General features: G+C 40.2%; 1 protein-coding gene across 2 annotated transcripts in view; it reads right to left on the bottom strand.

Annotated features, from left to right (window-relative positions):
• The window catches only part of LOC124162057, a 41,709-nt gene extending 36,185 nt beyond the window's left edge, over nt 1-5,524 (bottom strand). For both annotated transcript variants that reach the window (XM_046538406.1, XM_046538405.1), the window contains exon 1: nt 5,495-5,524. In XM_046538406.1, the coding sequence (XP_046394362.1) occupies nt 5,495-5,507 (13 nt within the window). In that variant the 5' untranslated portion in view covers nt 5,508-5,524. The remainder of the gene's footprint in view (nt 1-5,494) is intronic.
• Nucleotides 5,525-15,271: the final 9,747 nt, after the last annotated feature.

Genomic DNA, 15,271 nt, shown 5'->3' on the forward strand with positions numbered 1-15,271 from the left:
GCTATAGGAGTTAGTACGAAAAACTCCGCATTTGTGCTTTAATTTTCACAAAATTAGTGTTTTTATTTCATGGGACACGTGTGTCCCTGTGCACAATAAGGGATCGAGAATTGGTATTATTTCACATCCCAGACTGTATCTGATAAACTATTAGCGATATCGCTTTCATATAAATGCTTTTGGAATCTACGCATTAATATAGGCGTAAAAACGTATTTTGTTATGCGTCGTAATGGCTGCAATCTTTATGGGCCTTAAAAGGGTTAAACCATAGATGGTTGGCCCATTTTGGCGTATATTTCCAATCTCAACACCTTTACCCAGTCACGTCCTTCCACTACATTTAACTACCGCGGAACGCAATATTTTTACCCCCTGAAGTGAATTGACGTTTTATCTAGTTTTGTTTCTCGCACATAGATATGTCCACTGATCCATAATGTTGTTTCATTTCAATTATCCGGTCAATTTGTCAGATTGATTTTCCTCCCGACCTTTCTCTTTCAATGAACAGATTTGCGTTTTCCTTTTTGCGGTGGACTTCCTCGTGTAAATTGCGAAGGAAGATGATTGCTATTCTAATTTTCCTCATTAACATGGGCCGCAGATTGATGGGTTTCCATCGGAAATAGAGGGAGAAAGTGACTTAACGACCATCGGAAATTTCGATACCTTCCCCTTTAATCACGGGAAATGGAATTATTAAAGCTATTCAATGAAATGTGATTGGTACACGAGCTGGAACGTTAGTGCCTAGACTCCACAGAAAATTTAACTTTTAGTTTTTTTTTAATTCGAGCGACAACATCCTTGTCCTTCATAATGTGCGATCGCTGTATTCTGTTCTGTTTCATAACCAGGCGAAATAATATCGATGTATCTCTTAAATATTTTTACCTCACTGACATCTGTACCTCTTTTCTAATGAGACTTGGTTTTTGAGTGGCCGACTTGGGTATTGAATTGCGGTCAGTCTATTAATTAAAAGTAGCATCTTAAAATTCCACGTCGACTCTCATTAGAAATCAAAATCTCTGGTTCCTAAACGTATCCCTTACTGTCGGGCCATTGTGTTACCCTATGCAATCTGTTTAGTAACCATTGAAGTGGATTGACGTTTTTATTAAGTTTGTTTCACACGGAAGACGTTCGCTGGTACTACTTTCTTTTCATTATAAATATCTGAATAAGTTACTGATTCGGAAGGAATCCGAGTGTACAAATGTATATTCATGTACCAATGCATAAATCAAATTAGAACAGGTCCTATTTTCTGAGCATGCATTCGCACAAGTTGGGTTGTTAAAAGGTTAAACATTTAGGAGTTCATTCTCGCGTTCTTACATTTAGTTGTGCACTTGTACGAGCTAATGTACCGTGAAACCAGGCCTTGAAATTTTAAAATGTCTTCTCAATATTGTCACAAACGTAAAATTGTTGTGTTTAAGATGCAGGCAAATGATCATAATGATCTCCTTTGTGTATCCTGAAGGATTCAAGTCAGTATTGTAAGTTTGTAACGAGAGATTCGCCGTGAGTAATCCGATGCATCGATCGTATTTTGTCTCTATCGCGGTGGAGAGGTGGTGATTCGTCCTATTAATTCCTTTCGATCTATTAATTTATAGTCTATAAGCCTATTGACACAGTACATTAACCGGTGCGAGTTAATGTCTAAATGCATCAACGCGTGAAAGAACACGAAAATGAATTGTGTAACCACCCAACTTGTGCGAATGCATATACAGAAAATAGAACCTGTTCTAATGTGGTTCATGCATTCGTACATGTTCCGTTCCGGTCCACCAAAATCATTCACGCAAGCAGAGTTAACTCGCACGTGTTAATATATCCTGTAAACAGACCCATAGAGTGTTCTTCGACTATTGTAGAGCTAAAAAGAAAACTCCACAGTTCGCCGCGGCCTGTTCCGTTCCGTACTTGCTTCCCTTTCCGTGTTCTTGAGAGGCACACGTGAGCTTTCTTTGGCAAGCCCTCGCTGCTTCTTGAGTCGGCCGAATCACGTAGCAATTGCGTACACTCTCGGCTCCATGGATAGGTGGACGATATGCAAGCGTATCCGGATGCGGCAAGTCATCTGCGGCACACTCTCAGTCATTCACGTGGAATTCCTTCATAGGACGGATGAGGGGGCTGAGACTTCAAACCATACTCCTCGGTCACGTGGTTTTATTCTATTTCCGTGTCGATTCCCTCGCGGGACTTTTTGGCTTTAGTCTATGGGGTGATTGTTCTAATAATAACCAAACTGGACTGAGGAGAACAAGTGTGGTTGCCAGACAGAACAGATTTACGCCCTCTCTGTGTGTGTAACGTTAATCTCCCAACTGCTGTGCGTACCTATATTACGGCCCGAATATATATACTTAACGTGCTCTCTTATCTAAATTGATGGAAAGAATCATCGATTGCATTACGTTATATACCTTAATTGAGGAAACGATAACCGAAAAACTACTATCGTATTCTTAGAATCGCAAGAGAAAAGCATTGATAATAACGTGCAACACGCCTAAAGGCTTAAGGAGTGCTGGATTTGAGCAACACATTTTTTAGATAAACACTCTTTTCCTCCAAATATTTAGTGGCGTAAAAAATCCTTAATCTCTGGCAAGTAAAAGTAAAGGCAGTATTTTATTACCCGGCCGCACGGTAATAAATTGGATTGAAGAATAAGGGTTATCAATTTGTTTTCCCGAATGCCAAATTGTACATATGTCACCATAACTTTATGAAAAGTTGCTTCAAAGCTTTGCCAATGGTGATGCACTATAGTTAGGTACAAAAGACGCTCTGAGATAAAGTAGGTCAAAGACATTTAATTTCGTACGCCAGCCAAGTGACCAAACGTTTCCAGGGTTTTGTATATTTGGCGTTCTCCGAATTTCGATGCAGTAATCTCTCGCTTTTATTGTGAAGATAACTTCAAGTGCTCATTGAAAAATATGGAAGGGTCCCAATTTTGATTCACGACTTATTTTGAGCCACAATATGAATTTATTTAAAAACAGCTATTATTTAATAAGAACTCAACCCAGTGGCGTAACCAGGAATACGCTTTGGGGGGATGAAGGGGCCTAGGGTGGGGACAGGCAGCGGGGATTCCAGGAAATTGTTTTTTGAAAAATCAAATGCCTGGAAATATATTTTCCATCATTTTGTCACTTAAAATTCAACTTTTAGTAGATACAGTTATTATATGTCAGCACTAAACAATAGATTTACCAATTTTTAAAAATTTCTTTGCGAGGGTTTTGGGGGGGGGATCTATCCCCTCATCCCCCCCCCCATAGTTACGCCACTGTCTAAGCCAATGCAAAGTAATGAGTAAAACAATCCTTAAAAATTGATCGAGTATGCGGAATCAAATTATTTCCGCCGAATTGTGAATGTGAGCAACCTGAAGATAAATTTTACTCCTGGATCCAACTCAAACATTGAAGGTTTCGTAGCGAACGGAAAGCGAATTTACTGGAGGAGATTGCTCAGCGTAGAGACCAGAAGGTTGTGTGCACTCACGGAGACGCAGCAAATTTTTTAGGAGCGTATTTTTAAACTAAAGGGGAATTAGAGGAGAAAGCTCCGCGTGGAAGATCAAGGGGCAAACGCCAAGGACGAACGGAGGAGGAATTCCGTTAGAGGGATTGCAGGGAAGAAAAAAAGTTAGCATTAGTCAATGGGCATGGTAGGTTGGAGTGAGATCGTATGAAATTAATAATGGAATACTAATTACCGCTACGGGGCATCCACTAATTACGTAAGGTATTCAAGGGGGAATGGGGGTCAAGCCGATTCCCACCCAATCTCACGCGGGAGATAGGGGGAGGGGTCCAGGCAAGTATCATGTAATTTTTTTTCGCAAGAAACAGTGTAAAATAGGCAAAAAAAACTGGGTTGAATTGAGCGAAGCGTGTTTCTCCATTAAAAATAATTAAACAATTAGTTTTATATAAATCCAACGCAATGAAGCATAGATAAAAGTATTTGCACTGTAAATACGCATTTTGTATAATCTTACGTAAGATAAGAGGGATGGGGTCGAGCTAAATCTCGCGATGTCTCATTAAGGGGGGGTCCAAAAATCGCCAAACTCACCTCACGTAATTAACGGCCATTATTTGGCCATTTATGGCCATTAATTAAAGGCCCCTCAATAGGACGATGGGAAATAATTGATCCGACAATTTACTTCACACTCAATGGGATCGCTTGCGGATCCCAATTGTTGCAGGTATTTTTGGTGGAATCTCCGATTTCTTGAGCAATTTCGGCGAAGAAATAATAATAATGTCTGCAATGATGACAGGTTTCCCGTATTAAGGTCATTTTAATAAAGGTTACTCGGGATTTTCACCGGGTCAGGTTCTCCATCACGGTCACCACGGCAAAATTGCATCATTTTTCACTTGCTTTCGAAGTAACTGAGTACGTAACCACGATGAAGATTGCTAGGTTTTTTGTTTCTGTGGCGCAGTTTTTCACAAATTTTCCTTGGGTTCACAACCAGGTCAATTCTGCCATTTTTATCGAAACTGTGCGATTCGCCAAAACCTGCTAAGATAGAACAGAGGGCGTTAACAGCTATGATAGAATTCAGCTGGAAGCCGCAAGAGTCTAGGAACTAACCTCAGATTGATTGAGTAGTTAAGAACAGACATATTTTTAGTGTGACACGGAGAACATTATCTTCGAATTTCACTATATATCTAGGTCCGGCAGAAATTATAAAATAAGAGAGGTATTTTGACGAACGGATAGGTTTAGGAGTTCCTATTTAAAGGACTAAAATTATTGTTGGACCGAACCGAGGCAATTAAATATCTGACAACGATCACGATTTGAGATATTCATGAACGGCTGGCGTCCTAGCTACCCACGCCACAAGCCTATTGGGGTATCTCGCGGTTTGGTACGTTAATGTGGATGGGATATGAAATTCAGCCCTCAAATCGAGTATTTTCTGCGGAGCACATGCCACACTTCTGCCCTGTAAATGCTTCTCGGAAGGAGTGTAGAATCATCGGCCTCAATGAACCCGGTATGAGACGCGAGAAAACTGAATTAATCCACGTGGTAGCACACATCCTATCTGATTTCTGGAATGCTGAGAAAATTGGCTGAAATCCTCACTTTGAAGGGGCGAATAGTATCATAGCACGTATCATTCCCGGCATGAAGAGTTCTCGGGATTGCCACCGGGTCAGGAACTGCATTACTGCCGACGTTTCGATGTCCCACTCAGCTATAGTTCTCAGGGCTGTAAGGACGATGGCCGAGTCGGACACGGACGTCCCCTCAACCCTCATCGTCCTCGAAACGTCGACGTTAATTCAGTTCCTGACACGGCGGTAATCCCGATAATTCTTCACGCAGTCAACCGCCCGGAAAGCACAAACTCTTTTTTCACTTATCATTCCCATATTCACAGCTTCCGACACAATATCTTCAGCAGCACCGAACGTGTTTCACTCACAGTGCGCGTCCATGAAAGACCTTCCTCCGATCATCACTCACCCCTTATTGTGTTGCTCCTTCTGCGTGAATTCCAATCAGTCCCACCGGCGGCGCCTTTGTCGTTCCTTGGGTATTCCTTTTTCGCACTTTTTTGGTGTCGCACCTTGACGATAAAACGCGCGAACACTCTTCCGTGACGGGACGAGAGAGGACTGCCCGCCGATGGTCTCAGCTTCTTCGAGGGGTATGTCCGTCGACGTCACGGTAAGGGGGCCAATCCGACGCCTCCCTCCTCGTGACGTCACAGTGGGCGGGTGAGGCGAGCCCACCTCCCCTACCCTATCGCAGACGTTCCCCACTCTCATGCCGCCCTATACTCATCCCCAGTCAACTCTATAAGCTGACGGAAGACGGTACACCTGCGTACCTCAGCAGGATTGGAATTTTTATGTTTTGAAACATAGGGAATGGGTTCAGTCTCTTATTGTTTCCACTCGAAGGTTGGTTTTGGGTTGTTGAAGTTAGATGTCACCCAGACTACTTATCTATTACATATTGCTACAATTAGGCTATTGCCTAGTGGTAGCTTGATATTTAAATAAATGAATGAAAAGTCTATCTATCTGAGAACAAAGTAAAGAGACAGAAAATACCCCTAGAGTATAAAAAAATACATTAATTCGAATACCATACAACTAACAAATAAAGTTTGAACCAAATAACCCAATTTCCAACTCTCCATACTAAATCACAGTGACATCAACCAAGAATCGATGAACACTTACTTGCTATTAAAAATTTTAGCATTTGCGGGGAAGATCTTAAAAATAATTTCAGATAGTTCGTTCCACTCCTTTATTCCTCTATGCAGGAAGACTAAGCCAGAGGCTCGTGATTATCTCACATACACTATTGGGGAGATAGTTCACTTCCGTGGGCTAGATCATGCTTTGATGTTTATTTTTTGGGAGGAGGGAAGTGTTCGAAGATTTCACCCGCGACCCCTCGGTGCGAAGTTCAGTGCTACCATCAATTATGCATGTTGTCAGGGGCAGATCGAGGATTTTTTTCTGGAGGGGGCACAAGGGTCCGACACGCAAACGGTCTTCTCATATTTGAGATTAAAAACGATATAAAACCATCACTGCGCGAAATATTCTCTTTATTTTAGTATGAAAATTATTATTATGAAGTTAAATGATTGAGGCTCCTCAATGCACAAAACAAAACGAGCGTAGTGACAATAGCATTAAAAATCTCGTCTATATTTTAAGCGTCTGGGGGGGAGGGGGCACGTGCCCCCCTAAATTCGCCTATGCACATAGTGGCTATTATTTGACATGTTCCTTTGCAAATATTGGAAATAGTAGATAAATAATAAATATATTGTTTTATTACTCCAAAAAAAATAAAAAGTACAGAATAGAATTAATTACATAAAAAGGAGTAACTTTAGGAAGCCATTAAGGACAACCTGTTTTATGGCTACCATCGTTTAGAAAGGGTCATGCTGACATAGAAACATTTCATGCACAGTATTTAAATTGAAGTAAGTACGTACACGTATTACATGGTATTATATCAAAGAAAAATATCCTCCATACTTTGCACTCTAAACAACCAAGACTGTATATTTTTCATAATTGCGTTAATATTTTTTGATTTCAGACATGAATCAGGTAATAAGTTATAAACTTTTGGGCCTATAAACAATATACAACGTTTGTAGCGTAAGGTTAGGTCTTGGTAAAGTAATACGTGATCTTCGTAGGGTGAAGGAAGGACGGTTGTATTATAATAACCCCGTATTTCCACTTCTCATGAAAAATCGACGTAAAGCCTTGTAAATAGAAAGATGTCTCTAGGGAAGCAAACCTATGCTACAAAATAAAGGAAAGGAACTTTCAAGACGGCTCTTTTTTTAAATTAGGTACTCTAATAAGCCTTTTTTGCTGTATAACAATGTATCTTATAGAATTTTTATAAGCTGCACCCCAACTAAATACACCGTAGTTTAGTCTGGTATTTACTAGAGCGTTATAAATGAGTTTCAAAAAATATGTTGGGCATTTGTTACGGATGAAATAAAAATTAGATGTAGTTTGCCTCATACTGTTTGCAGAATTTATAAAGGAAATTTGACTGAAAATTAATAAAGGAAACTTGACTTAAAATTTAGTACACTTCATCGCAATATAGCATTATCATCGTGTTTATTATCAACAAATCGCAATTTTCGCCTTCGAAACTTTTTTGGAAGTGTACATATGAGGAATATTTCTTTAAGCTGGATCGTGGTAATTTAATACTCAAGAACAGTGCAAGGTGGCTTGGCAGAGGAACTGGTTGTGAAGGAGAAAGGTTAGAATCAGTTTTATGGTAGGTTCAAAAGAGGTTTGAGTCGTCCTAATTCCTGTAATTGTGTCAGGAGGATGGAGTCTTGGAATTTTTTTAACATTAGTGCAGATCCCTGCGTAAACAAATGAATTTGTGTGCAGTTACGCTTTCAGGATCATAGAAGGAATTCAATTCAAGAAAACAACCATTTTACTCCACCGGTTTTCGAACCTGGCTCCGATATTCAATCGAATGTTTATTTTCGCAGCGAATCACTTCCTCCGATGTTTATTGATACTTTTAAAAGCTTTGGCGTCTATTTTAAATATATGTTTAATTCTTTTAATCATGAAATAATAAATAATACCTAACTCTGAGGAAGGTGGTAATGCGCCACCGAAAATTTAGTACTGTGAGTGTTTTTTAACTTTTTTTTGTGTACCGTGATTCTGCCCAACCTGAAGCATTTTTTTATATAATTATAAAGATATTTCTTTAATTGAGCAAAATTTACACCGAAATGATAGAAAATCAGTGAAATTATCGGCAGTGCATTTTACAAATCATATTTGATCAAAATTAGCTCATCTATGACTCATCATGGTAGCATGTTTCCATATGTTATGAATATAAGCAGCAGCTTAGCTATGGCACTATGGGGTAGATGAGGGGATATATCCCCCCTCCCCAAAAACTCGGAGAAATAAAAAAATATTTAAAAATATTGTCTAGTTTTGATATTTAATAACTGAATTTGCTTAATGTTCAATTTTTAGTGCCAAAATGTTGTAAAATGTATTTTCAGGCATGTCACTTTCAAAAATTTTACCAGATTTTCCCGAGGGGTAGGGTTGCCATCCTATCCTCCCCAAAGGCATATTTTTACGTCACTGGATAAAAGTATGTACAAAAAACTTAGAATCCATTAAAATACTACAGTACGATTACAACAATAGAAAAATATTATTATACAAAATTACTATCAAGTGTGTACATAAAGTTGGCGTCCAAGTGTGCGTATTGAAAATTGGGCTCCTTTTTACGGGCTTTTATGCTCCTTGAATTCCTTGAAATTCCGTTATTGATTGATCGCTGAGGCTTCAAATTTATTTTCTTTTTATCCTTTTGAAACATCCTACCTAATAGAGAATGTTTATTTCTTTCGCTAATTCTGTAAATATTGTGGTTTCGTGGGGGGGGGGGGGGGTGAAATTCCAAAATAGAGGCCCCCGTTTGTAAATTCAGCTTCCTCTGCATGCTTATTTTCGCGTTAAACACGGACTTCCTTTTTAGTTCTCAGAATATCCGTTTGTGAGTGCCAAAGCGTTTTTCGAATTTAAATGTGAAAGCTGGGTGATGTTTGCCTAATCAGAATTAAAAATATCAATACATTTTACGTCAACAACCGAGCGACGGGCCACCGATGCGTAGTATTTCATCATATGGACCACAGAAGGATATCGCCTAATATTCCACGATGTTGCATAATGCTTTAACCCCATGAACACATATTTTGCTGCTACTACTTGAGTGGACTTTTCTGGTAGTTGTTTTTTGGACAAGCTCTTAGATATCGGTTTTCTCCGGTGTGAGTGTGCGAAATTTATTTTTAATACTGAATGAAAAGCAATAAATTCGAAATTACTGCTAATTTTATTCTAAACGACGAATTGCGGGCAAACACCCCGATTGATCACATAGACTATGATGTGGAATATTAAAATCCAGGTCGTTTAAATAAATTTATGCAAAATTGAAAAGTTATTTCTTTTCATACGCAATTCTAACAACTTCTTTCTTTTTTTACGAAGAGACCAGATGTTAATTAATGTGATATATAGAAGGGGCGAAATGCAGAAGGTGGTTAATAGGTAGGGAATTTTAGTCTTAGATGACATGTGGTATTTAGGAGAAGGTGACTAACGGAAAAGGTGATTTTTTTCCGGAAAGCGAGCGGATAACGAGAAGCGTTTAGCGTCTGCCCTTGACGGCAAGGGAACCTCGCCTTAACGTCCCTCCCTACCGATGCAGTGCTTCGCTTGGAGTACTCCCCTCACGACACTCAAACTGTTACCACTCTGCCGCTTGAGGTCGTGATACCCCTGAAGCAGGGAATTCGAATCCAGGACCTTAGTATTGATATCCAACGTCCTAACCTCGTTTACCAGACCTATCTTCTGCCTTTGAAAAGCTATTAGTGGCCGAGGAGGAAAAGCTTATATTTTAATCTAGGATTCAAAGGTATTGTTTACAATAAGCTGCTGAAATTATCACCTAAAAACGGTATTCATGTAAGATTAAATACATACAGAAATACCCTGGTGAACTTACATCAATACCCGTGATAAGGCTATTCATGTAAGTTTACATAATAACCATTTTCAGTAAAGGTTTCAATCAGTTGCAACGATCTATTGGGGAAAGGTTCACGTACATTGCACACTACAATGTGGGAAGTCCTACTAATGAGCATTTTGTGGAGCTGGGAAACAAGGCGTTTATCTGAAAAAGAGTATATGGTAAACTTATATTGTACGTGTGTGCGGTGTACGCCTATTCGGCTTTTTGATGGAAAACCAGGAGAAAGGTTATATTAGTCTCATTATATACTCGAGAACAAGGGCGAATCCAGGATTTTTTGTGGGGGGGAGGAAAATGAATATCTTTTAAATTTTCATTTTTTTTCTTCTGAGAGTCTGGCAGGCAAACGGTTTCTTCATATTTGAGATTAAAAACAACGTAAAACAATTACTTTACCAATTATTTTCTTTGTTTTAATATGACAGTTATTAATATGAAATTAAATGATCCAGGCTCCATAATACATGCAACATAACGAACGTAATGATAATCGTATTATAAAATCTTAAGTATTTTTTGAGTGTCTGGTAGGGGGGAGCACGTGCACCCGCGCCCCCCTAAATCCGCCTAATCTCGAGGAACCGAATAAAATGCTATGGAAGAGAGCATTGCTCTGGCAGCAATAATGAGAGACTGATGACCCATAGTTTCGGTTGGATCCCTTTCGAGGAAGTGACTGCGATGAAACAGCCATCATCCTTATTATTATCGAAGTATTCTACCGATTAAGGTAGGTTTCCATGAAGTACTTAAAAAGCATTCTGGTAGCCTCCCCTTCCATCAAACACTTCCCTCTTTAATTCATTATACGGCCTACTCCTTTTCATTCTATCTAAATATCCTATTCTTTTCCATCCTCTACCTCGTTTACCTAACATTCTACCCTCTAACACTGTTCCCAACATCCTCTCCCCACTAAGAACTCGCTCCATCCATACCCCATGTCTCCTCAGAATCTCACCCTAATCTCTCCTCCAACATTTCCAGCACTTCGTCGTTCCCCCTCCTCTCCGTCCACTTCACCTTTTCCATTCTTCGCCACCCTCACATCTGGAATGCTTCCAGTCTCCTCTTGTCCTCCTTCTTAGTGTCCATGTTTCCGCAATGTAAAGAGCTATACTGCAGAATATACTCTGTCCTTACTACTGTATCCGTTTTCCTCCAATGTGCTGTCTAAATAGTGGCATTGATCCATCTGCTCAAGTTTTCCCCGATATGCTTTTATCTAGAATCTCACATTCCTCGCTCGCGATGCTTTACAAAACATGACCCGCAGAACCTTGGTCTTCTATCCCTATGTAAAACAAAAAAACTGCACAGGCGTTCTCAGTTGCAAATGAGAAACTTGTGGGGATAAGGTAGATTAAACTTAGACCTTTTCCCATGTGTAGAACTCTTAGAGAGACGGCGGAAAAGTTCAAACGTAGTCTGTGTAAGTGGCGTTAATTACAATTATATTGACTAGAATTGGGACGTTAAAGTCCCGAAACTTCCATGCTCAACATCTTATACGCGGAAAGTTTACACGCTAATCCAAGTTTCCTCAGAGGGAGGTGAGAGCTTAAAGTTACGCAATGGATGGGTCGTCGGGAAGCTGTTTTGCTAAAAATTATTAGGCTATAAAATACATTTAGCAAAAATGAGCCTTTTTGGAAAATTTTTGACTATAATCAATTAATTTTACTCAAACAGCAAACTTAAATTTTATTAAAAAAGTATGATGGAATATAATATATGGGTTAACTAGCAGGCCACCTGGCGTTGCTCGGAAAGGATAGTACCCAGAGAAGTGGGAAATTTGAAACTTGCAATTCATGGTCACATGGCAGGATTTTTAGGTAAAGGATCAAAGCAGATATGATGATGGTACACTCGTACATATGTAAAATGGAAAATGCGATTTCCGTATTCCGCGCTCGAGGTCATCTTATACCCCGCTCTGCAACATTAATCATTATGTGTTCGTACGAGCATAGGCCAAAAATGTCAAGTGAACGCATACTCCGGCAAAAAGATTTGCACGTAGAGGATTAATATCTAAGCGTACAACCCAATGAGTGTTTTTCCTTTGAGAGTGTCAAGAGGTGTGATTATACGGCAGGCTATATACAGAATTGGGTAACGTGACTTAGCAAACGGTAACGAGAAAACAAAGGACGCGTCGGACATAACCAGAAGTAGCACTACGGGCTTAGGGATCGTGAGATGCACCTACGTACAAACATTGGTTGCAATTCGTGTAGCCGTATGGAAATGCAGTGCGGACAGAAAAACACACATCCTCTTTTATATACATACGAGCGTGCGGCGCCCGCTCCCAGCGGGCTTCCCCCGCTCTTTTCAATGCAGGTCCACATAGGGATAGGCGCGTTTCTAATTTTAAAATGTAGAAATAAGGCAGGGTCTTATGTACAAATTTAATTGGAATTTTCATGTACAAATTGAGGTCAGAGGACCTCTTTCAACACAACATTGGAAGTAATTACACTATACTCCGTTAAACGCACATGATGACTCATACTTACGTATCAACAGGAGACTTGAATGTGGAATCAGCCGCATTTTGATAAAAGTTATTTAAAGAATGCGAGATATTGTTGCAAATGAACAAATGTATCAGTTTGTGCGCCGTTAACGTCAGGAATATTTACCGGTTTTTTTTTGTTTTTTTTTATTATTTAAAATCCAATTTTAGGAAACAATAGCAATAATTAGGAAGTAAGATATGCCGTCGCATGTTCTCTGATAAATTCTGGACATTTTGGTACCTCATTTGTAGAGTTTGGTTGCGTATAAGTTGAGAAAAAGGTATCTATACAGTATAAATAATATAGAGGATAGTCTGTATATCATAGGGTGGCGCACGGGCCCGCCGGCTACTTGAGTCGGTCCCATAATTTTATGTTCAGTCCTTTCCTCCCCCCGACGCTCGCGGACCGACTCAGGTAGCTGGCGGTCCAGTGCGCCACCCTACGGTATACAGACTATAGAGATTTTTCTGATTAAATTAATAGGTTTAGGGGTGGCATGTGCCCCCTCCTTGCTACGTCAACGTCTGCTCTGTCCGCCTTGCGTCGCCGCCCGCATCCAACTCACCCCTCCGCCCGTTTTGGCTCGCCACTCGGTGCGCGTGACTATTTCATCTGGTCGAGGGAGGTTGTGCAGAGCAAGTGGCGCTATGGAGAGGGGGATTTGGTAACGGCTGTGAATGGCATACCTCACTCGCCCAGAAGGGGGAGAGGGGTGGTCAGGTGAATATTTTAGATCGGAGACTGTTGAGCGACAGTGAGAGTTTCGCCGGAGTAATGGTTCGCTACCAAGGTGAGGAAGGGGTTTAAAACGTCGCGACTCGTTCGTGTGACGATTAGAAACGGACTTTAATTTTACTGATGCTCTGATTTTTCCGACATGATCCCAAATCTCGGTTTTCTCCGGCGCGAATGAGTGGAATTTGCCGAAAGTATTCTCGGGTTTTCCTCCGTGTAATTGGCTGCATGTCTCCCGACATTTCGAAGAACGACTTGCTCTTCATCCTCAGGGGATCTTCTGAATGCTGTTTCTCAAATTGATCTGGTATATATACAGTGTATATTTTACACCCTGTCCATGGGTCAAGTGCAATCTCATTGGCTCGGGCGTTCTTTTCCCACCTTTTTTGTTTAATGCAAAGGAGGTCATGATCGGTGTCTGCTGATGTGGAATCCGGAGTCTCGGTTTATTATGCTGGGATTTAATGGAATCTGAATTACTTCCTTTACCCGGTTGAAAACCCGAGAATCCTTTCTGCACTTGATACGGCGGGAAAATCTAAGGTGTAGAATTCGTTTTTCATTTTGAATAAAAATCAATCGATTCGAAATCACAATTATTTTTTTAACGACGAATCACGTGCAAACAATCCGATTATCCACGAGACGATGACGTGCTTCGCTGAAATCACGGTCGTTTAAATAAATTAATGTTAACTTAGAAAAGGTTAATTAATTTTTGATCCTTTTGTTTTTGATCCGGATTATAGTGCTTTACGCTGCGGAAACGTGTGCACTGAGGAAAGAGGACGAGGAAAGACTAGGGGCGTGCGAGATGTTGTGGTGGAGGAGAATGGAGGAGTGCGAGGAATTTGGCATGAGAATTAATCACAAATAGGCTAAAGGTATGCGGCTTTGCAAAGCATCGCGAGCTTGGAATGTGAGACGCAAGATAAAAATAGGTCGGCAAAAACCAGATTAGGTAGAGCTATTCAACTATTTGGGCAGTACCTGAGAGGGGAAATAGCGGTATGAACATCAGGAAGAGAATTGCGTTAGAAAAGGCGGCGTTCTTGAACAGGAAGGAGCTTAAAATAGAATCGTTATGTAAGAGTTTAAAGAAAAGTTGGTGAAGGGTTTGATCTGGAGTGTACTGCTTTAGGGTTCGGAAACGCGGGCTCTTAGGAAGGAGGATAAGAGAAAACTGGAAGTATATTCGAGATGTGGGTGCGGAGAAGAATTTAGATGTTGAAGTGGACGGAAGATGAACAATGTACGCAATGTGCGAGTAGAGGAAACTAACTCCTTGAGGAGATGTGGAGGAGACAGAGGGTTTGGATGGAGCGAGTACCAAGCAGGGATCCTAAAAACCGTGCCAGAGGGTAGAATGTACGGTAAAGGGAGAACAGGGAGGAAGAGAATAGGATTTATGGATAAAATGAAAGGACATAGGCCTCAATATGTACTAGAGAAGAAAGGAGGACCATGGGGGTGATTGTCAAAATACTCCATGTTAACATATTGTAATCGGTAGAATACCTTTAATAAATTCATTATTAATCATTAGAGAAGCTAACTTGGCTGAGTAATGCAATATTTTCTGAAGTGGCTAGGAAGATATAATGGCGAGAGTTGCTCATAAGTGAGATTATAAAGGAAAATTAATGAAGGGATTATTTCGCTTTTTAGATCGTGGTTCGTTTACCAATTTTTTTCAATACCTATACCGATTGAATTTGAAAATAACTTCTTGATCCCTATCTTCCTTTTTTAACTTACAGCAGCGAAATTTTGAAGTCATTTTCACCGACAGCTGTGGAAAACTATTTCCTCGCTCTCTTCTTCTGTTC

Source organism: Ischnura elegans, chromosome 7 (assembly GCF_921293095.1).
Source record: "Ischnura elegans chromosome 7, ioIscEleg1.1, whole genome shotgun sequence".
NCBI classification, from domain to species: Eukaryota; Metazoa; Arthropoda; class Insecta; order Odonata; family Coenagrionidae; genus Ischnura; species Ischnura elegans.